Source organism: Seriola dumerili, unplaced genomic scaffold, assembly GCF_002260705.1.
Source record: "Seriola dumerili isolate Sdu_G_001 unplaced genomic scaffold, Sdu_1.0 BDQW01000068.1, whole genome shotgun sequence".
NCBI lineage: Eukaryota > Metazoa > Chordata > Actinopteri > Carangiformes > Carangidae > Seriola > Seriola dumerili.
In genome coordinates, this window is record NW_019174323.1 from 8789477 (window position 1) to 8812849 (window position 23373).

The window sequence follows — 23373 nt, forward strand, 5'->3', positions numbered from 1 at the left end:
ATGGAGAAAACCCCAGTGAGGTCCAATGCCCGTAGCATTCAATTTTAGCCCAGGGACCATAGGAAGTTTTCTAGATGTTGTATAATTAGACGGTATGTAGTTAATCCCAAGAGACTGTTTGGCAGGCACTGTCTTTCCACTCTCAGGTTTTTTGCTCATATGTAAACGTCTTGAATTCGTCATTCATGGCTTTAAAATAATTCTGCTTATTGCTTAAAGAAACGTTGAAAATTAAAGTCAACGTAATTTGGAAGGGGTTGATAGACACGTACACCATACTGATGATCTAGTGTGATTCTGAAAAGGAATTCTCTTACGATATGACGTACCCTGGCTGAGAAATTTGCTAAGAGTCAAGTGCAGTACACATTCAAGCCCTTGGCCTGGCTTGGGTTTCGGGGAGTGAACCAGCCATGCACGGCTGGTAATGACAGGTTCCATGTTGCCCGTGGCTTGTGGCCCACTGCACTGTTTGTTTGGAGAGTGGTGCTCGGCCGTGAAGTGCTGGCCCAGCTGGCAGCAGTTCCGTTGCCCCTTTGGCCCGATGGCTGGGGCTTGTTTGGCCCACACCAGCCAGGCAGACTGGCATCCAGGAGGCTGTGGAGGAAGAGGTGGAGGAGTGGGGGTCTGACAGAGGAGCGGAGCTGTTGGCTGAGCACCCTGGTGCTAGGCCAGGCCTGCTGCCAGTTGGAGAGAAGACTTCCCCGCTCACACCACGATCTTCACGTCCCTGTGGCGACAGAGATCTTAGTTTGCACCTCAAGGGTCAACATCATCCCATCGTGATCTGTCTCAGCTCGAACAACCTTGCCCACAGAACGGCACTGAAGACTTAGCAAATATATAATATTATATATATATATATATATTATTTTTTTTTTTTTTTTTTTTTTTTCTAACTACTTTTTGCAGCCAAATCTTTTGTGGACAGTAACACAAGCCTGGCTTCAAGACAACTGACCACTATTTTGTTATATTTTTTATTGCATGTCTGAATACCTGTGTAGTGTAATATAACAAAGGTAGTGTTATTTACACACACATAAATACACTTTGCCCCCATAGTTCGAAAGTTATGTTACCCATCTTGGATCTACCAAAGTTCTTGCAGGGCTGTGAAAATAAAAAAGCTGACCTTCACTCTTTCGAGTGTTATTTTGAGGATTATTTCCTATGCTGCAAGCAATGGCAAAAAATAACTGTAAATTCGAATTTACAAAATTGATCTACAAGACATTGATCTAAATAATATTAGCAAAAAGTTATAAAAAGGATTTGTGATAATTTTTTTTTTTTCTTTGATTATATGCAGGACTGGGTTTAACAAGAGGCCATGCAGTCTCCCCTCTGACCATTGTGCACCTTTATAGCCAGAACTTGAAGTAACTCTCATTGTGCTTCTGAGACATACTGTAAATTACGCTACACAGCAGATTTGAAGCATCAGAACTATTGTACATGACCTGTATCTTAGCCTGGTAGCAACAAAGCTAACCCCTACACAAACATCCAGTTCTTTCTAAGTGACCACTGAAGGCCCTGAAAACTATTGCTTCTTAAATGTAGAGCTGCTTTGTTTATTTTCTGAGTGTTTGCCGGGTCACATGGGTACATCCTGTCAGCCATCGTGTAAACTTTAACCCCCACCCCATATTCTGATGGCGCCAGGGCTAACATTGCTTCAGTGTTAAAGGGAAGTTGTGAGGACATTGATGTCTTGGCCTAACATCCTAGTGTCACTTTCCCAGCCTGTTTGTGGAGCCCGCCAATCCCCTCACTCTCCTCAGCTGACCTGAATGCATCACTGAGTATCACACACATGTGAGGAGCCTGATATCTCAGCCAACAACAAATGTTTTCCTGCAGTTGCTGTTGCATTACTATTGTACACAGCCTTCGTCCCCTGACCTGACTCACACTGAGGCTCTGTCGGTTAGATGTTTTTCTCTGCAGGCCAAGACTGTATTTTATTTAACAAGATGTTGATGCACACCCATCCCATCTAAAAGTTTCCCTGTGGTATAGCATTTCAGAACAGACTTGACATAAACCATTTCTAAACACTGGTTTCATTCCACCAATCTTTAATTACATCGTTTGGTAGAGGCCGAAGTACAGAGTTGAAGCAAAGCACCATGTTAGCAAAGCGTATAATAGTGAGGGATACCACAGCCGGAGGACAGTGGGTCGAGAAAAGGGAAGAATATTGTACACAAACGAATATTGTAGGAAAACTTAAGGTGTTAAGGGTTTATAGACTTTTAGAAATGGCTTATGATTAATTGGTTATGTCCTGGAAGATGACTGGGTTGACTTTTAGAATTTTAAAACTATTTGATTTGTGATGCAACATCTGTTTTGTGTTGATAATGGAAAGTTTTCAATTGAGAAATTGGTGGTCATTATCAACATATCTCAAGCTTACTAATTTTTACATTTACTCATTTGCCACTCATTAGTTACCCATTCACTTAATTGTGCATAAAGTACTACATAGTGGTATAAATGTGGTTGCAGTTAACACAATTTCTCTATTCTGACCTTTGAATGAACCTCAGCACATCAAGACGACAGTCCCCATTCCCCATCCAGGTATTAATAGACATTTAATATGTATTTCAGGATTGATGACTAATGCCAGCGCTATTACAACATTGTTACTAATTAAATTGGTCATTTTTTCCCCTCAAAACTTATTTATAAACATATTTCAGATTAGCCTCAAAAAGCCAGCCACAGTCAGTCAATTAATTTAGATATACAAATTGTTGGGTAGCATTCCAGTTGCACAGTGTTTCAGTGTATCATGGTGCCATGAAGAGAATCATTGTAGCCCCGAGCGATGGACAAGCCTTCCTCCAGCTCTGTGACAAAGGCGGCTGTGAGGTCGTGCCCCAGGCCAGGACTATCAGAGCTATCAGTCCAGCAGAGAAAGACCATAACAACAAGCCCTGTCAAATAATGGTGTCAACAGTGGGATTGTTTAGCTTCATTTGTACAAGGAATGTCCCCGGTTTAATGGTAACGTGTCGCTGTCTATTGACTCATTGGGTCAGATTTTACCCTGTTGTTGTGTCTGTTTCTCTCTCTGAGTGTGGTTTGCTGTAGAATGGTATATTGTAGTCTATGCTATATGTTGGTTTAAAATATTTCCCTTTCCTCAAACTTTAAGATGTCAGAAAGGTCACTTGTCAAGGATAGTTGGCCTAGAGACATAGATGTGGGAGGTGACATGAAAACTCATGTTTCACTGAATCTTTTCTTGCCTCCCACTGAGACCTGTATTGTATTGGCTGATCAGTATTTTTTCCTCCTTGTTTATTAAGTTTGGATGTAGTTCAGTCATCGATATTTAGAAGTAGGTTTAATGCTAAAAGTCAAGACTCAGTTAATTCGACAACAGTGTAGGACTTAACGTCCCTGAGCTGAACTCACAAATGGACTTTTCACTCGCTTCTTGGTGATCTGGTGTCGGCAGTTATCACAGCACCACAGCATCTATGAAAACCTTTGCTTGTTAAATGTGGCTTTTTTTCACATGGAGTTCATGTTTTTGTACTACAATAGCAGCCACGCTGTTGTGAAAGAGTCTCTCCCGGGTTCCGGATGCTAGTTACCTTCTGAACTGTCAGAATGTCCGTTATTATTGAGCCCCCTCTGCCATGCCTCACCCTCTGAGTTTCAGCACTTCCTTTACCTGGCTGGCTGGATAAAATGATTTCTCCTCTCCCCTCTTCCTCTCTAGTCAGAATATTGCTTCCCCCCACCGCCATGCCACATCCCCCCCTGCTCTCCTAACGGTAAACGTTAAGATCCAGGAGTGGATCAATGGCTGTTATCCTTTGATGTGCCAGGACGCATTACGAGCGGTGAGTTCTAATTGGAGCAGAGAGCTGAGGATCAATGTTGGATGTAATTGCCTGACACAGGGATGGGTGTGAGACTTTATTATCATTAATATTTAGACATGATGTGGGAGGACCCAGCCGAGGCTAAATGTACAACGGCGGTGCAAGCCTTTGATCTCAGGAGATAAGCAGATCGATTGGGGGTTGGTGGGGGGTGGCTGAAGGAAAAGAGGTCGTGGAAGTGTGGTGAGCTGGACGAACGAATTAGCGAGGCCGGCATCCTGGATTTTATCGAATTTCGCGTGGAAGCTCAGGAAAGGTCATACTAGGCCGCAGTCCTCCCAATAGCTAGAATAACAATCTGGCATCTGGTCAGAGTCAAGGGAAGAAAGAAGTTAATTTCAAGTTTGGTCACAGATAGGAGATAACCATTACATTTACAGAATAGACACTATTACGCATTCATTAATTCAGTAGTTACTGAAAAAATCTAAAAAAAGTTCTGAGATAACCATGCCCAGTGCCCTTGTTTAGGTGTTTTTATAACTACACATGGTTTATTTCTCAATGAAACTAACTAGTTTTGGGATGGATTAAGATTTATAGGTGAGAAAAATGGGTCAATGAAGGGATATTTAGTCCTTGTCTTTTTGACAACTTCCATTATTTGGGCGACGTAACTGAATACGATCGAGGAAGAAGCCCTACAAGGCTCTGGGCTGCTTCGTTGTGGTGTCAGCAAACACAAGATAATGTTACCTAATCTTATAGGCAAAGGAGGGGGTTAGCCTGGAACACTCCCTGTCAAGCATCATGACCAGAGGGGGGTGGGAATATCCCATATATCCATGAAGGCTAAGGGCATGCTGAAACTGTGAGGGGGTGACGTTAAAAGCTCAATTCTGTCTCCTCTGTTTTTGTCACCTAGTTCCCCAAGGACTGATACCTTAATCATTGTACTTAGCAGGACAAAGATGGGTAACAGGTCACACAATAACAGGTGTGTTAGTTTTCATGGCCGCGACCTGCTGCCTGATATTGGACAAAGTCAGAAATCAGGATCCAGGTCAGCAGGGATGATGATCCTGAAAAGAGATTAAGTGAGGGGTGTTGTAATGTAAAATGACACTGACTTGACTTTGACACAAATTTTCCACAAATTCCACCAATCTATTATTCAAACACACTTCCTTTATAAATCACTAGGTAAAGACATAAAAGAGCAACAAAGGGTCCTCTGTGTTCATTCAGACCATAATCCAATATTACATCAAAAAATGCCCTGTAGCAGTATGAACGTGTTTCAGTCACATTTTGGCTTTATCTTAAATTAGGGCACCTTGTTTGTTTATTTGGATTCCCATTTGTTGTTGTCATGTCAACAGCTACTCTTAGCATCAACTCTCCCTGGAGTCCATGTTAAGCTTGCACTCTATAACTATACTGTAATGTTTAAACTTAAACTATTTGCAGTAAATAATAAAGTGTGTTTTGTGTTTTGAAGAGCTACATTATTGAAAACTAGGAAAAACTTAGGTCCATGTCAAAAATAACTTGAATTAAATTAGATTTTAAGTCATACAAGCAAATGCTGATTCTATATCATATAAAGTAAAGACGAGTAGCTGACTACTTCTCTCTTCTATACATCCTCCCATTACAGCTTTTTAAAAAAAAAAATTAAAATACAAGCCCGCAGTTGTTGACTCTTTGCAATTGGTATTGATGATAGGTCTGTTGTGTCTTTACATTCATAGCTTTCCATTCAGCAGTCCATTGTACACTGTGCAGAAGCTAGTACCATTGTAGAAAATCTCAGGGTTGAGCAACAAATGGCCCATTATGTAACATTTTGATCATTATGCCAGCTTCAACAGTTTTAACACATATCTACACATACCTATAGTGTTTTTGTTGTACCATCTATAAACCTACAGTTGTAACCAAAGAACAGAAAATTTTCTCAATTATGACTTTAAAATATACACTTCACTCATAAAAAATAAACATGTTAAGAAAAACACAGATATCTTGGCAGAAAGGAGCTGACATTTGCCATTTAAAACCTTGCTTTTCATCAATATTGGAAGCCAGTGTCCTTTTCTCCATGAATATCTGCAGTAAGGCCAGCTTTTGTGTGTTTACCGTTTCAGTTCAGTGTTTTCAATGTGCCCACATTTTCAAAGTTCTGGTGTAGCCTCTTGTAAAAAGGCTCATCTTTCGACAGTTAATGTTAAAAGTTAGCTCAGTATGCTCAGTACTTTGTTTGCTCTCTTGTGTGCTCGAATGTGTGTGTGCGCACGCGTGTATTTGTGTGTGTATGCCCGGATTTGTGTATTTGTCTTTAAATCCACCGTGTGGCTTTGTGTGTGTGTGTGTGTGCACACACATGCCTGAGTGCATGTGAATAAGGGAGTGAGATAAGAAGGAGATGAAGAGTTGTTCAGAGGAGCTTTCTCACTCAGAGGCGTCCCCATCTGTTCGCCTGGGCCTAATTGTTCCTGGGTGCGAAGACATGGAAAAAAGGGAGGAAAGCAACTGTACTCGTCCCCTATCCCAGAGTTATTTCTGTAACATTAAAAGAGCGCCACCAGCACGCTCCAGATTATTGCCATGTAAATAATGGCACTTGGCTCGATTCCCTGCTAATGAATGTCATTTACTTTTCCAAACGAGGATTAATTATCGACCGAGGACCCCTCTCTCCTCCCACAGGGAGCACGTCGCAATTAACTGCCAAAAGATGGCTGCTAATATTTGTGTTTTTTAAATACATCTATATGTGCGTACATGTGCATATGTTCCTGTGACATGGTGAATAACCTTCCAATTAACTGTCTGCTTAATTCTGTGGTGAAACTGTGAGAGACCAGCAAAGGGAGAGGAGCAGAAGAGGCCCATGTCGGCTTAATGTCCTTGTCTCAATTGAGTATAAGGGTTTTTGTTGGATGTTGGTGTTGGACATTGTTGTTGTGAAACTAGGGGAAAAGACAGAGTTGTGCTTCTTTGGAGCCAGCCTCCCAGTTGCAAAATAAGGCCAGGAAAACAAACACGGGCCTCAAATTAGATTTCCCAAAACATAGCATTCCCTCTCATTTTACACACCACTGTGGCCTGCAGACGAGAATAGAATAACCCGTGAAATCCGCTTCGGATTCAGAATGGCACAGTCACTGGAACACTTGACAAACGAGTGCCCTCTGGATCTATCTGATGACCCAATTTTTTTTATTCTTACGAAAAAAAGATCTAAAAGTCTTACCTAATTAGGTATGTTGTGAAACTGCCCAGCTAATGTAGATCACTGATAGGACAGTCCAGCTATTAAAAACTTTTCCCCTTACTCTCTTTAACTCTTATGTCAAATCTACCTCACTTTCCTCACTCCTTCCCTCCCATGAGCTCCTACTCTCCTCCTTTTTTCCCCTCTATCAAACTGCCTCTCCCTGCGTGGGATGCTTGAGCTGATGCACTTTACCCAAATGAAGGGGAAGATGGGGATAAGGGTTGTTTCTGTCGACAGTGGCACCGTTTGAGGTGTGGACCCCCTCCTGAGAACCCAAGACTTTGATAACGCTGCAGGGTTGAAAGAGTTAAATTCAAAAAGGCCCCAACTTCTGCAGGAAAAAATATGAAGAGATCCATGCTGCCAGATTTAAACCAACAAGCTATTTTTTTTAGTAAATGTAAGCATTTTCAGGTTCGTTGCTGTGTTTGGTTGTATACTTTCTAGTTGTCAAGTGGCCTTTAATCTACTGAACAAGGAAAGTCGACTCATGACTTTAAAGTGACGATGACAATGTTCATTAAAGATCAGAGTAATTCAAAATATTTATCTTTATGTTCCAAGGAAGGAAAGTAATTAAAAGAAATGTTTGTATTGAAAAAAAAGCCCACAATAATTTTTTCAATGGAGCACAAGAGGCTTATTATCAATTATAAAGAATTCTGTATTTGATTTTCAGCTACATTCAAACTACATTCCCACCTGTTTTTAGTTTACGTCAGCATGAGGCCGGGCGAGGTGAGAGCAGCCACCCTAAAAGGGAGCTTGTGTGTCAGACATGCCCACAGAGACAGGGGTTATGATAATGGGTAACTGTGAGAAAGACTAGGAGGCAGCAGTTGGACACATACACCATATACCATAGGCTATAGTCCCCCCCCCCCCCCCCCCCCCCCCCCCCTTCCACTCCATCCATGTTTTATGGCTAGATTCTGTTACTGCTCCCTGGCTCACCTCGCAGTGTGAAATGAGCAAGTCTCGACTATCCTCCTCACCCCACCTCGCAAGTTCGCAGACACACGTGAGCACTGCCAAGAGTGACGTTTCTGTTTGGGTCTAAACATGTGGGGGTTTATGATCTGTTGAGTGTGTCATTTGAAATGCGGTTGTACAGTATGTCACGGTGTTTGAGGAAATGCTTGCGTGTGTACACCTAAGTGTGTGTTTACGGATCGTCCAAGAGAGATGGACTTTCCGTTTGTGCGTACTTACTGTACTGCTGACATTACAGTTGCATTAGCAGGTACATGATGCGAGGGCCTCATGTTTGCTCAGTGGAAATTTACAATTCTAAATAATCACCATCCAACTCTTTTCTACCTTCTTTTCTCTAGTTTCCCTGGCCCTTTCCTTTCCCTTACTTTCTTTCTCTGTCTCACTCAGGGGGAGGGTGAGGGGCATGCTCCAGGCGGCAGCAGGTTTAGCAGGTTCTGAGGAGCACGAGAATAATTTTGGATCTGCTCTGTTTCATCATCTCCTGCTGTCGGAAGTTTGTTTCTGAAGCAGGAGCCTAAACACTTGCTTCCTCAGATGATGTGTCACAAGTGGCACTTTGTTGAGCAGTTGTATTTGTCTCTGGCAGGTTTTACATAGTGGAAATGAACAGGGATTGTACAGTGAGCAAGTTGTGATCTCTGTTTAGTGTAAACCAGGGCTTTGTCAGAACTTGTATTCTTGTTGTGTAGTGTTTGGGTTCGTTTCAGTGTTTGATTTGTTTTTACATTTGGGAGTTTCCACAGTCACACCCACATATACCCTTTACAGTATATTCACAACTCTACTGTATCATATATAACATGACTGTAAACTTTAAGCATTCTTGTAATTTGAATATATTGATTAAGAAAACCAGTCGTTATAGTCATTCCAAAAGGGCAAAAAACAGACAAAGCACCATTGATAATTTTGTGTCATTCTCATTGCCAAAATACTGGTCTTTACGAGAGGTTTTCAGCTTAGACAGGCATTAGACGATTTATATGGGTGTGGATAAAAGTTTAACCTTTCTTTGCTGAGGAGAAAAAAAGATAAGTGATATGGTTGAACCTGCTAGTCACTGTGTAAATGTTTCCATGCAGATTTTCTCTGGAATAACAGCCCTTTTGTCATAACTCACTGTTGCTGACTTAAAACCCTCGAACAGGCTTTTATCCCATGTACCTGTGTAGTTCAGAGGAGAATGTTGTCAGAACCTGTGGAAGTGGATGTTAAGGAGTGGAAATGTTTTTGAAAGTGCCAGTGTGCATGAGGTGTAAGTGAATAAATAGATAAATAACCACCGGCTCTTGTAGAACGAGCCTCTCTGGCCGTGGGCCAGGCAGGTAATTCCTCCAGCATAGTTTTGGAAGGGCCACAGCAAGCCAAGCCTGCCTCAGCAGTCAGACTGTCTGCACATTTCTGCCACTGATGGCATACCAGGGGCGCCATTTTCCTCTCTGAGACAGACAAGCCGGAGGATCTGATTGGCCTTCCGCCAAAGCGCACTCACAAAGGCTCCTTTGACAGCAGGTCAGTCGGTTAACCAAGCAGTAGGCAGAGGGAGAGAGGGATAAGCCAGAAAAAAAAAAAAAAAACTCCTCACCCCTCAGCTTCATTATTAAAGAGTTGTTCACACAAAAAAAAAAAATGCACTCTCTTGTTTGTAAAAAAAATTCAGTTATTTAGTTTTTTTTAGGTAACTAGATACATTCATGGTTCTGTAGACCTTCAGCTCTAATTGGGATGACTGTATACTTGCCTCACATCCACAGACATGGGTCAGAATGGCAGCTTAGAATTCATGGGTAGACCTAGAATTGTGTTTCGTGTGGGGGCCTACGTCCTCGCAGCCTTGTGCAGACACCCAGTACTGTCAGAAGTGTGCCTTAATGTGAAATAATCATCTTCTTGAACTGACAATATTTGTCTGTGATTCTTCCATGCCTGATTTAATTAGCTAATGAAGGCTACTTTATCAAAACCATTACAGTATCTAAGTTAAAATGTTTTCTGTTGCGGTATCATTATTATTATTATTATTATTATTTATTTCCAAACATGAGTAATTTCTTATATGTGTCAGAATTTGGTGGATTTTTGCAAGTTGAGATTTATAAAGCAACTGGAAATGTTTTGGTTTAACCCACAATCGAATGCATTAATATTGAGTCTGCATTTTGGCCAAGATAAATATGCGCGCAACCATTAGCTCGTCCTTGTTAGCATGTAGATGGAGCCTCACATCTTATATTTTCATCATAAAGCTGTGTAGGAGCTGACACGGTAGCGTTAAATAGCTGCTGATGTTCTCCTGTGTGCTCCGGCGCTCATTATCTCTCCAGTCCAGGCCTTGCGTCTCAGCTTTCTCCTGCCGCCCATCTCCTCCCCTGTGTACCAGCCGCTTTGCATACGACTGATGTTTAAATGCTGCATTGTTAACTGACGTGGGGTAGCCCTTTGCTGACCCGGGAGGTATTTGCTCGTTTGATCATGGGGCAGCAGTTTTAATGTATCGAAGCACCGCTGCTCCGTAAAGCCCCTAGTATACGTGGAGATGGAGGGCGAAGGCAGGACGAGGGATCCGTCGGTTGCAGGTCTGACAGTACAGAAGGAAGGTGATTATTAGACTCTGTTGGTCAGCAAGGCCGGAGGGGACACTGCTGACCCTGCACTTCCACTTATGCTGTGATGGTGGGTGTTGGTATTTCAGGGGGGTTTTGCGAGGGTTGTGGCAAAGACGGAGAACAGGGCTCCATTGATGAGCAGTTTCAATATTTCCATCATAGTGTGTCTTTTTTTTTATAAGGGTTTGAATATGTGCATTTGTTTCAGATCTTGCTCTGTGGTTTCTCTTTTTTTTTATTGTTTGTCGTCCTGCTGTCTGATTTACATCATCTAAAATCGACCTCTCACTGAATTAGCCACAAGGGCTTTTTTATTCCCAGGAAAAAAAAGTTTTGTTCATTTTCTTCCCATAAAGTTAATATTTTGCACATAGTTTTAGCTATTGACTTTTACAAACAGCATCAGTTCAATCCTATAGTAAGTTCTCAGCCTTAGTTTGTCACGGAGACTGCCAACTGAAAGCCGAATGTCAGTGAAAACCACCTTGCCTTTTCATCTCTGTTGCTGGGCATAGAATCCCACTTCGCTGGCTGACAACACAACAGAAAGAAGTGTTGAGAAAGAGGAAAAACAATGGCACAAACAGTGTACAAGTTTGTGTTCAAGCCTTGGGACCTGTGTATCAAGACCCTGCTTGCGCTGAAGCTAACCAAGGTCTGGCCCCTCAAAAGAAACTATTGAACAGCCATACACCCTTCTAGCCTTTTCCTTACCCTTCTTTGCCCTTTTTTTTCTCTGTCTACCTTCTTCTTACCTCTTTGGTTCTTTTCTTGTGGGAAGTCTCTTAGAGCGGCAGTGACCATAGATACCAGGGGGAAAAAAACAGTAAGAAAACCCACATCGCTCAACTAGATCATTAATATTTGATGGACTGTTCCTCCATGAATTTCCCATAGCATTCCATAGTGGGCTTGTGATGTGCAGAATGTAAGGATACAGATGGACATTATTCAAAGAACTTGATGCAGCATCAGGACCACTGTGACCAGCTGGATCAGCTCAACTTCAAAAATGTGTATGTTTATCAGCCTTCCAGAGTCAGAAATCCTTTGATGTTATTGTGTCATTAAGCACATTTGACACTGTTTTATAAATAGACTTACCTTTAAATTCCCTTCTGAATAATCATGTTAACATGCTCCAGATTAACTCCCACCTTCCATATCTATGTCAAGCACTATGGATCCTCTTGAGATCTCACAACTGGTTTCTGCAAATATGGATTGGCTCTTGCATTTCCAAAAGTCCCAGAGCAGCCCAGATGCCCCTTGACTTTTGAACTATGGTTCACAGGAAAGCAGAGGTGAACCAGCAATCTGCATCTCTCATGGTGCCTCACGCCCACGCTGCTGAGAAAGAGAGAGAGAGAGAGAGAGAGAGAGAGAGCCACATGAGTTTATGTCTAGTAGTGGAAGGAAAAAGAAATAAATTGAAGGAGAATTCTGAGTTGATTAACTCAGGCTGTCACCGTCGACCCTCAAAGTTCCTTCCTTCTTCTCTTTCTGCTACCCCCTATCTTTTCCCATTTTCTCGCTTCTTCACTCAGTCTTCCTTTTTTCTTTTTCTGAGCTTTTGCAGAAGGCTGACCCTGCATGGCTGCAGGCCTTGATTAGCAGGGCTTCAGAGCCCAGAGTCTATTGATCGGGCCTCCGGAGCACTAAGCAAATGTGGCTGGAGCAACAAGTCAATAACGCTGTTACTGCAACAATCCCCGTCACACTGGTGGCTTCCCCCACACACTCCAAGTGGTTATTTTTCACGGGTTGGGGAAAGGGGGGAGATTTAGTGGTGAAAAGGCAATCATGAGCGAATCAGTGTCACTCAAAGCACTTGCTCTGTATCTTTTTTCCGTCTCAAACCACATCTTCTCTTCATTCTGAACATCTAATTTAACATGATTTAACTGGTGATTTGTGCCATGTAGAAGACAAGTTTATTCTAAACCATTACCTAACTTCCCTGTCTCATCTCTCCCAGCCTGATCCCTCCTCTCTGTCTCTCTCTTGGGCTGTCTCAGCTTAGACACAGGGACTAGGGAAGTTAGTCTGCAAATTTAATGGAACAGCATGGATTATTTAGACTGACTAAAGCTTCTCTTGTAGTGTCAAATGGGGGGTTGTGGGATGACATTATACCCCTACATTCTCTCTCTTCCCCAGTCTCCTGCTCTCTTGCTCTTCCTTTCTGCTCGGCCTACCAGATGGATAAAGTGATCTGCACCTGCAATGTCCGAACACGGTGGACCTGATGGTTTACATAATCCTTAATCGTTCTGTGTTATTTCACACCAGATTGCCAGACACTCTCTTGTAGTTTTCACACATTTTACCCGACACTCCCTTGATGCAGACACACACATGTGCAAAAAATGCTCTTACACAATATTTGACACACATGAATGTATAGTCTAACACTGAGAACCTTGGTTGGCTGAGTCCTTTCATACCTGCAGGACAGAGCAAGGGGTAAAGGTGGCCTGATGGTCATGAGGTCAAGTTCAAGACATGGTTTCTTCTCTTGCTTGCCTGTGGCCCTAACATGAAATCCAAGCTCGGTTAGTCTGCATTCTGTCCACACTGACACGCAAACGCAACCTTTAACCTCTGGATACCAACACAGGAAACAAGTGTTAGCTACTTCCTTTATGGTTGGACTTTCTGCTGTCCAGAATAACTGAGCTGTGGTTGATTGAAACCAAGTTAACAACTCCAGATGAAGAGAGGTCAGCCTTCCACTTTATTACTAACTTCACTAGTTTTGGAAGTCTGTTGCTGACATATCCCTGATGGCAACAACTTCATGTTCAAGTATTCGAGTTTCTATACCATACACTCAAAGTTTGTGTTTTAAGAAGTGTTTGAAGTGACCTTTTTTTGACCCAATAGAGCAGTCAGTTGTCCAGACAGTATTTACACAACTCGCAGGTTCTTAGCTTGGAAGAGTGGAAAAAAGGAAGAAGTTAATGTCTCTTCTTCGTGGAAGGGAAATATTGCAACATCATCCGTATCTGGAGACACACAGGATGCAAAACTAAAACCACACGGGACTTGAAGCAAATATTTGGAGAGCTGACTTAAAATGGCAAACAAACAGCATGCGGAGGAGCTTCCTTACCAGTTAATAAAAAGACTCAGACATAAACACTAATATCCTCATGTCTTCTTTGTCGTGGAATCCTAAACAGACGTCTTTTTAAGGCCCAAAGAGTTTAAAGCATTTATCTGATAAATGGTTTTGTTTTGAGCAGAAAGCAGAAAGCATTAAGGCACCTCATGAAATGAAACTGTTGGGACAAGTTCTTGTGAAGATAAGTGCTTTGATTCCAACTTGTATAAAAAAAAAATTAAACTATTAACTCTATGGGCGACAAGGCTCGATAAGAAAATAGATGTACTGTTTCCTAATTATCATAACTTTTAATTTACTGTTAAACTCTAGAAAAAAAAAAAAAAAGTTAAAAATTCAGGTGAGACTGCTTTTATATTGTGAGTCTAAACATTTCATCAGTACGCCTGGAGATGTTAGGTCAAATTTCACAATAATGGAGTTGGTGTTAGGTGTCAGACTTTGGATCTCCCTGCTTCCCTGACATGAGCTCAGCAAAAAACATCATAGTTAGTGTATTTCTTTAAAAGTAACAATAATAAAAAAAGACACACTGTAAAGCTATGTTTAAAAAAAAAAAAAAAGCTGTGCTATGATTAAATTATGAGCCATTATGTGATGCTGTAGCGCTCTCTTTTTCTCCCTTTCTGTGTTGTACCAGTAACAAAGCGTGCAGATGCCATGAACCATCGCCTCAGGTGTCCTCCGCTCCCTGACCATCCCAGTCCACTACCCTCCCCCCCCTATTTCCTTCTCTTTCTCTCATGAAAGTGAGCAGTAGTGCACACAAATGATTTATGTGCTTTAATGAGATTTCAATACTGAACAAACAATAAAAATTTATGGACATCATAGTTTTGGAGGCCTGCAGCTCTAATGGCTAATGTTACGCCCTTTTTCACCAGGGCCAGTAATCGGATCTGCAGCTGGCCCCTGGCCCTCGCAGAATGTATAGCAAGGGGGATTTCGTGTTTTGGGAAAATCTTAGCAGAAAGGAGAAGTGGTGAGGAATGTCAGCTATCAGGATGTGGGGATATTGCATCGATGTATTCCGTGTTCCCGAAAATGAAGTTGTAGTCAAATAAAGAGGGCGTCAGTTATATGTTTGTATCTACACAGTTAGAGTCCAGATATAGAGTGAGTCAGTCAGCAAACTCGGCAACAAACACTGAGCAAAATGTTTGTTCACACAAGTAATGGATATGGATTTCCTTTCCATCCCCGGCCAACTTGACAATGACCATAACAGAGTTGCAAAGGGAACTTCATCCCACAGTTTACCTCACATCCATCAACAAAATCCTGCTCCTTTGTGTATAATTACAATATTCTCCAGCACAGAACCTGTAGCATGCAGCATCACTGGTAATTGTAGTTATTTGTTCCGTGTCCAACCACCTTGTATGAAAGCCCTGTCTTTCCAATCTTGTTTTTGGACTTGGCACAGTTATAAGGAGCATTATTCCTTATTAGTGAAATATTCAGATCATCTAATTTCTTTAACTGATTTTTTTTTCTGTTGTTAGATTCAAAGCATTGAAACCCAGAATACAAGTATACAGCACCTGATGTGATTACAAAGGACTTGGCTTAGGTTGTTCATCAACTTACATTGACAGTTATAAATATGGGCTGTTGACATGCTCCTGTAGACTGTAAACTAGCGAGGTGACAAGCACATAGGGCAAACACCGGGAAAAAAAAGAAAAAACTTGTATCACCACAGCCCTCCAGCAAGAGTGAGAGAAGGAGAAGCAGGAGATGAGAAAAAAATGAAAAGGTGAGTGAAATATAAGCAATGAACAGAATGAATCGACTGAATGTATGAATAAGGGGACAGAAAGTGGACACACAGGAGGATAGAGACAGAGAGGGAAGACGTGGGGGTGGGGGGGTGGGGTGTTGTGGGGGGATTCAGGCAGAGGAATGGTCTGTGTATGAACGGAGCACAGAAAGCCACCTGTACATCACACCGGGATGAGGAGAAGCTGCAGCAGCTACCTGAAATTGCTGCCGGCAAGAAAAAGTTCTTAAAAATTCCAGACACACTAGCAATGTATTCTCTCTTTCTCTTTCTCCTTCACCCACTCTGCCTATTTTCCATTTCCCTCTCCGTCTCCTTTTCTCTCTGTCCCTCTTTTCATCCACTTTTGCATATACACCCTCTCCTCCCACGCTGAATTTCCTCCTCCTTCCCACCTCCCTCCTTCCTACTCAGTCTTCCTCTGCCCGCCCTTCCTTCCTCTTTCAATACTTTTCCGGGAAAGAGCTGGGTCCCAGTCTAGGCTGCTGCCGGGGTTGTTAGCCGCCAAATAAAAAATGGATGAACTTGTAGAACCCTGGTGCTCTTCTCCTGCATCAAGTTGGTGGAAAGAGAGAGAGAGAGAGAGAGAGAGAAAGAGAATCAGGCTGACATGAAAGACCACGTCCTCCAAATAAAAACCTGTCCATCTTTTATGTCAGTTTTCTCACTCTTGAAAAAAAAATTTTTGTCAATACAGGTCAAAAAAAGGTCTGACTCTTTTGGGGATCAATAATCTCAGCAAAAAAAAACACTAGGGAACTTGTTAGATTAAAAATAAATGAAAAGAACCTTTCAATAAGGAGATTAGTTTTATATTTTGTTAAAGTAAAAGCTTTGTCAAAACAATTTAAATGTGTCCAATGTGTGGGGTATATGTTAGAATATACAGTCCCCCTTTTAGTGGCGTTATAGCAAAATGAACTTGCGAGGCAGATGGATTTCTCGCGAGCAAAAAATCCATCTTGTCAGACTACAAGCTATTCACTTGTAGCCGCACCACAGTGGTTCGGACCGGTCCGCATCCTTTGTGGGAGGAACTACTGGCAGCTACGGACGTGTCTTCGGTGTGGTGACAGCGAGAAGCGACTGTTAATCAACAGCAATGGTGCTCCTGCTTTTTTCTGTGCAATATCATTTCAATATGATATAATTTTGGTTGCACATTTGGGGCTGTAGTAAATTGTGATATTTTATTTAGCAAATAAATAATAATAATTTTAAAAAAAAGGCTCTTTTACTCCAGTGTTACAAATATGGCAGACGTAAACAAACCTTTAACTAAATTTTACCACAGTTTTTGTCAGTGTATTAAAAGACCTGTCAATCAAGTGTCAGTCATAAAAGTCATACATACTCATCGAAGGCTCCTGTCTTGTTGTTTTGTTTCCATTTTTGGTCAGGAGTCGACATTTTTCTCTTTACAATCAGATCACAGACAGTGCCTTTATGAAATAGAGATAAGATAACATGAAGGGAAAACATGTATCTACATACTACGCTATTGCACAGAGTTAATAATGGACTATTTATCTTCAGTTCACAGTGAGTGTGTGAGTGTTGAGGTGCGAGTGCTTTCCTAAATATTGTTTTTCTTTGGGGAATTACATGATGTTGAGGACTTCTTTAAATAATTACAGTTAACAGCTTGCAATTATAGACCCACTCCAGCTGTGTGTGTGTGTGTGTGTGTGTGTGTGTGTGTGTGTGTGTGTGTGTGTGTGTGTGTGTGTGTGTTGTGTGTGTGTGTGTGTGTGTGTGTGTGTGGTGTGTGTGTGTGTTTAAAAAAAAAAAAAAAAAAAAAGTCATCATTTATCTTGAACACACCCTTGGGGGCAATAGGCAGATCATACGTGGTGGGATCAGATCTCTCCAACAAACAGGTCAATTCATTATCTCTGCAGAGCAACATGAACCCGATCTGATTGTTGTGGATTGTTCTGCCTCGTTCTTCCTTGTTTCATTCACTTGACTGAGGCGTCGCACGTTTCTCACCTTTCTTCACTCAAACTGGATTGATCGCAGGCCCATCTCCACTCTTTATTTGTCGTGTGTGTGTGTGTGTGTGTGTGTATATGCGGCTAGTGGGTGTGAGCCCAGACCAATACGTGTCTGTGTGTGTGTGTGTGTGTGTGTGTGTGTGTGTGTGGTGTGTGTGTGTGTGTGTGTGTGTGTGTGTGTGTGTGTGAGTGAGCGTGCACGTGTGCTTCCACAATGAAACATTTATATGTATTAGTTTGTGATAACAAGTCGATGCATTAGTTAGGACTTACCCCCACCAGCGTTCCACCTTCGTGTCCATCACTCAAACCATTTGTGAACACATTGATCCTTCCCTCTCCCCCCTCCCCTCCTTCTCTCCCATGCTGTATATTCCCAGGGTTTGGAGGGAGGAGAGCCAGAATGGCTCAGACAGCCATTGATTTTTATTTTATTGGTCTACTAGTGGAAAGAGGAGGAATAGGGGAGGGCCTGAGAGATGCAACTCTGCTGCTAAGTTTGTTCTTAGTTGAGAACGTGTGTGCGCGTGTGCGTGTGTTTGTGTGTGTGTGTGTCTGTGTGTTTGTCTGTGTGTGTGTGTCTTTAGGTGGGTTGGGCCTATCTGCTTATGTTTGTCTGACTGAGACTGTTTTTGTTTTGGGGTAGGGGGTGTTATCTGTCTGTCTGAGAGGTGTGTATATGTCTGTGTGTGTATGTCCAGCCACCTCTGAGAGCCATCAAAAGCTGTGTGTGTGTTTGTGTACATGTATGTTAGTGTGTGTCTGTGTGCCCATCCTCTTGTGTTCTGTGGGCACGTGTGTGTGTGTGTGTGTGTGTGTGTGTGTGTGTGTGTGTGTGTGTGTGTGTGTGTGTGTGTGTGTGTGTGTGTGTGTGTGTGTGTGTGTGTGTCATTGAAGGGACCAGGGAATCTGGGGCGCTGATGGAACTGGCACTAGGGACCTGGACCCCAACACACACACACACACACACACACTGCTGAGGTGTATCCCGGTGCTCATTAGAGCTGGTAATAAGGCTGTGCTGCTGGAAGAGGAGGGAAAAAACAGGGAAAGGAAGAGAGGGAGGGAGGAAGAGGGTGGGAAGGGAGAGAAAGAAAAAAAAAAACTTGAGATTTTAAATTTTAATAACACTGGTACGATTTTGTAAATCTTTCCTGACAGAAAAGTCCTCATTATTTTCATCTGTCTCCAAGGAGCCTCCCCTCCAGCTCTGCCTCCCCGGGTAAACGGACTTCTCTCTCTCCCTTCCTCACTTTCCCTTCCTCTCTCCCTCTCTCTCTTTCTCTCTCTGTCTTTCGTTCCTCACTCTCCCTCTGTTTCTCTCCACCTCTCTATTTCTGTCTCTCCACTCTTTCTCTCTTGTTTTTACTCAGCTCCTTTATTGTCCATTTCCGTCCTTCCTGCTTGCTTTATTTTTTGCTCTCCTTTGCACTCATCATTTCGACAATGTTCTCTCTCTCTCACACACTCTCTCTCTCTCTCTCTAACATTGGTGCTGTATATCTGTGTATTTCCGTCTAGTAAGGTGTTAGCTGACTGGCTATGCCTGCGATGAAGGAACATCAGGAGCCAATAGAACAGCCAGTATTATATGCTCTTATTGGCTGGCGTTTCAGTTACAGTTACTGTTGGTCTGTCTTCATGTGAGTTTTTTTTTGTAGTGGTGGTGGGTGTGGTGGGGGGAGGGGGGGGGGTGCACTGACAGAGACAATACTTGGGGATAATGGTATCATAGTAGGGAGCGGGGTAAAGGTAAGCCTTCTCAAACTCAGTGTGTGTAGGAGTGTGTATATGTGGGTCAGCATGTACATCTGCACCCTTGTACATGCACTGTGTGCATCGCTCACACATCCCCGAACTCTCCACACACACACACACACACACACACACACACACACACACACACACACCCTTCTCACCCCCCACCTCTATGTCAAGTGTCAAAGCTGGAGGATGGATCCGGTTTGATAAGTTCTGTTCTGTCTGGCCACGTGTCAGGACGGGATCAACCATACGGCAGAAGAAAAGCATGTTCTTCACTCTCCTACCTCCCAATTTTGGGGATTTTTTTTTTTTGGGGGGGGGAGTGCGGGGGGGGGGGGCAGGAGTTCTATATTTGTGGGGTAAGTTTTATTTTAGCTGCCCCTGTTCTGTGAGGAATTTGAATGGAAACTGAAATGACTTACTGTAGAAGCTCATTTGACTAGAGCGCTTATAGTAAAGTGCTTTGCTCGATACAGAACACAAATCTGTAGATTAAATCTACAAGTGACATTATGTAGATGAGGCGTTCAGGGGATTATGAAAATGATCTGTCCTCTGGGATTTTTTTTTCTTTTTTCTTTTTATAGCCACCAGTTGTTATGAGTGACCAAATGGAAAAATAGCAAAATAGCTGTATGACTTGTCAGCTTTTTTTTCTGTTGTACACCGAGTATTTGTTTGTGAAACGTTGCGCAATTGTGATTCTAATAGAGAATGAATCATTACCCATCCAGCCTGTAACGTAACATAACTAGTGACTTAATAGCCGTCTCAGCTCTGTTGTTGTTAAAGGAGAGTGAGGAAAATACTCTTTACAGTCACAGACGCTTTTTAAAAATGGATTTTAGTGAATTATGACTGCTAACTCCACTAACTCCTCCCAGCCTGTCTTGCTATATCCGTGTGTGTGTCTGCGTCTGCGAGCCAAGTCCTCTGGTCAAAGGTGGCCCTTGGCTCATAAACTTCACAAGATCTTGTGGTACGACTTGAATTATTGCGAGCATTAGAAAAGAGATGTGCGAGGTTCACGTTATTGGTTCGGTCTTGACACTCAGTTTCTCACAGTGAATTAAGTCACACAGCTGGTGAACTGAAAGCCATACTTAAAGTTTGAGTTGTGGCAAGATTGAATTTAACCTTAATTTATTTTGGAGAAATTGGTTGCTTCAGCAGCTTGACGCGTTTGACTGGCCAGTGCTAAATTTGTATCAACCTTCTGTTTAAATGTTCACATTGCCACAAATAAGATTAGCTGCTTTACATTAAACTTCAAGGCATGTTTTGTTGGGTTGGTGTATAGAGAACCGGTTTAGGTCAAAATAAGTATTTTTTCAAATATGTGTCCCCTGAGTAAAAGTTCTTAAATCGCAGCACTGTCATATTCCTTACTGCTTTGAACATGTAAGTGTTTGAAGTTATTCAGTGTTGTTTGCTACTGAATCAGACTCCTTTTAATGAATGCAATTTTTACAGAATTGAATCCCCCCCCCCCCTCTGTTAGAACCCCGGCTCCTCATCCACGAGGCTAAACTAACTTCCCGTTCATTTTTCCACCCCCAGGCCTCGAGTCACCCTCCCTCTCTTTTTCCCCAGCTGAAAAATTAACAAACAACACAAAGCGCTCTGGATTCTCCCAACACACTCAGACACACATACACAAGCATCTCCTCTGGGTATTGGGCTGGGATAAATAATCATTCTAAATAATGAATGTCAATTAATAGGGGGAGATGTGGCCTTGCTAAGCATGCTCTGATGAGCGTTTCACTGGGATCTCCTCCCCAGCTGACTTCAGCCAATAATTTCAACCTCATCCAAACACCAAGATCAGGCTTTCCTATCAGAGCATCCTTAATACTGCTTCAACACTCACCACAACATAGACATGTGGGCATATGACATATGCAGCATGGTGTTTTTATTTTCATCACAGGTGAAACCTCAGCATGGCTTGCGTGTGTTGTATAAGACATGGTTTGCTGTACACAGTATGACACTGCCATGATAATGTATGCATTTATTCAAGGGTAAACTGTCTACTTATAAAGCAGTGCTACTTACAAACAGTAGTTGTAATGAGCTCTCTGGTGTTATCCAGTGAGAAGCAGTACAGTATGTCAGTGAAAGGACGAAGCCTCTTGTTCCTGGGAAGAAGTTCATGGTGTGTTAAAAGTGATTGGTTAAAGTTTTTAGTGTATATCAGTGTCCGCTGAAAGCAGTGGGCATGGATATGTGGTTGGTTTGTATGTGCCTGGAAGGTGCTTTGTGCAAAGTAGACGAAAAAGCGGAGACAAAGACGTAAGGATGAAAGCGCTCCTGTGACACGTAACGAAACTGCGTGGTTACACTTTTGTCGTTCTTTCTTCCATAGCCGTGGGCTAAGCTAAGTGGCTAGCTGAGGCTACTGCAGGTGCTGCTGCTGGTGGACTGGACGAGGTTGTGAGCTCGACCGGTGCGTCAGGCTCAGACTTGGGCTTTGGAGGGTAGCAGGGTGACTGAGCAACCAGCCAGCCCCCCTCCCCGGTGATAAATGGCCACAGCATGGGCTATTCATCTCCTGCTTAGAGAGGTGGACAGTGCCCCCCCCGGCCTCTCCTCCACCCCTCCGCATGTCAGCAAATGTGATAATTCTCTCATTTGTCAGGAGCAGCGGAGGGTTCGGTGTGGTTTGTGTGTGTGTGTGTGTGTGTGTGTGTGTGTGTGTGTGTGTGTGTGTGTGTGTGTTCGTGTGTTTGTCTGTGTGCGTGTGAGAACACAAACTCTAGAGAATTTTTGGGGACACGCACACGAGATGAGAGATGAGTTGCTCACACTCCTGATGGTCTGAAAACTCTCCGGCACACGAGCACCCGTTCCCTCTCTCCGGCCCTCCTTTCCCAGCTTTGTGTTTTTTTGGTTCAAAGCCCCCTCTTGTCAAGTTTACTTAGGTCACAGTGGGAAAATTTAAATGTGCAAAAGAGTGAGTCGTTTTATGGCAAATTCCATCAGTAATTCAGCGATTTTATTACCTCCAGGAAACTACTGAGCCACTTTTTCCACTTTATTGTGCAAATAAAGTTTTAGAGCCTGTCTGCAGTGTGCGTGTATGTTTGTGTGTCATGCTTGTTTATAAGTGTTTTGCTGTGTTTTGTATGTTCACATGTGTGCGCACGTTGGTATGAAATTTTTACAGAGGCTACGATTGTTTAGGCAAGTCTGAAATAATTTGTGCGGCATTTTAGACAGGAGCACGGCACAAATGCTTTGCAGTTTTGGAAATATTGTGTGTGTGCGTGCGTGCGTGCGTGCGTGCGTGCGTGCGTGCGTGCGTGCGTGCGTTTGTGTTTTATTCTCCCATGCCAATGATTGTGTACTAGTAAATACCATGTATTCAGACCTCATGGTAGCTATTAAACATGATAAACCTCCAGTTGATGGCTGTTCATTTAGTTTGCACATAAACATGTGACTGTTTTACGTGTTTTACTTTTCTCTGTAGACACAATATGACTTCTGTGAACCCTGCCTGATGTGTCTCTCTCTCTCTCTCTCTCTCTCTCTCTCTCTCTCTCTCTCTCTCTCTCTCTGCAGGATCATCCAGAATCGAATCCTGGTCTTCATCCTTGGAGCCATCATTCTTCTCACCATCATCCTGGCCATCTATTTCAATCTGCGAGGCCACTGATCTCCCCTCTACAAACACATCATACACCCTCCATCCCCCCCACCCCAACCCCCGACACAAATACAAACACACACACACGTGATTAATAGCGACAAAAGCGTTGTTCTGCTGTAATTAGGACAAATGGTCCCCATGAATCACTGTTTCCAAAGCCTGACAGGGAGCTTTTTTCCATCTCTTTCTCCTTTCCTGTTTGCTGTCTCCTTCTCTCTTTCTTTCCCTCTCTTACCTTTTTTTTTCTCCACTTTGCTTCTTCCCTTTCTCTTTCTTTCTTCTTTTTCTTTTCTCCTCTTCAGCTTTGT

The 23373-nt window shown here is 42.6% G+C and overlaps 1 protein-coding gene across 4 annotated transcripts in view; it reads left to right on the top strand.

Annotated features, from left to right (window-relative positions):
* Positions 1 to 23094, top strand: part of vti1a (vesicle transport through interaction with t-SNAREs 1A) — a 111311-nt gene extending 88217 nt beyond the window's left edge. For 2 of the 4 annotated variants that reach the window (XM_022742902.1, XM_022742903.1), the window contains one exon: positions 22978 to 23094. In XM_022742902.1, coding sequence (XP_022598623.1) covers positions 22978 to 23071 — 94 coding nt within the window. In that variant the 3' untranslated portion in view covers positions 23072 to 23094. The remainder of the gene's footprint in view (positions 1 to 22977) is intronic. The other 2 variants (XM_022742904.1, XM_022742905.1) reach the window with 1 other exon arrangement.
* Positions 23095 to 23373: the final 279 nt, after the last annotated feature.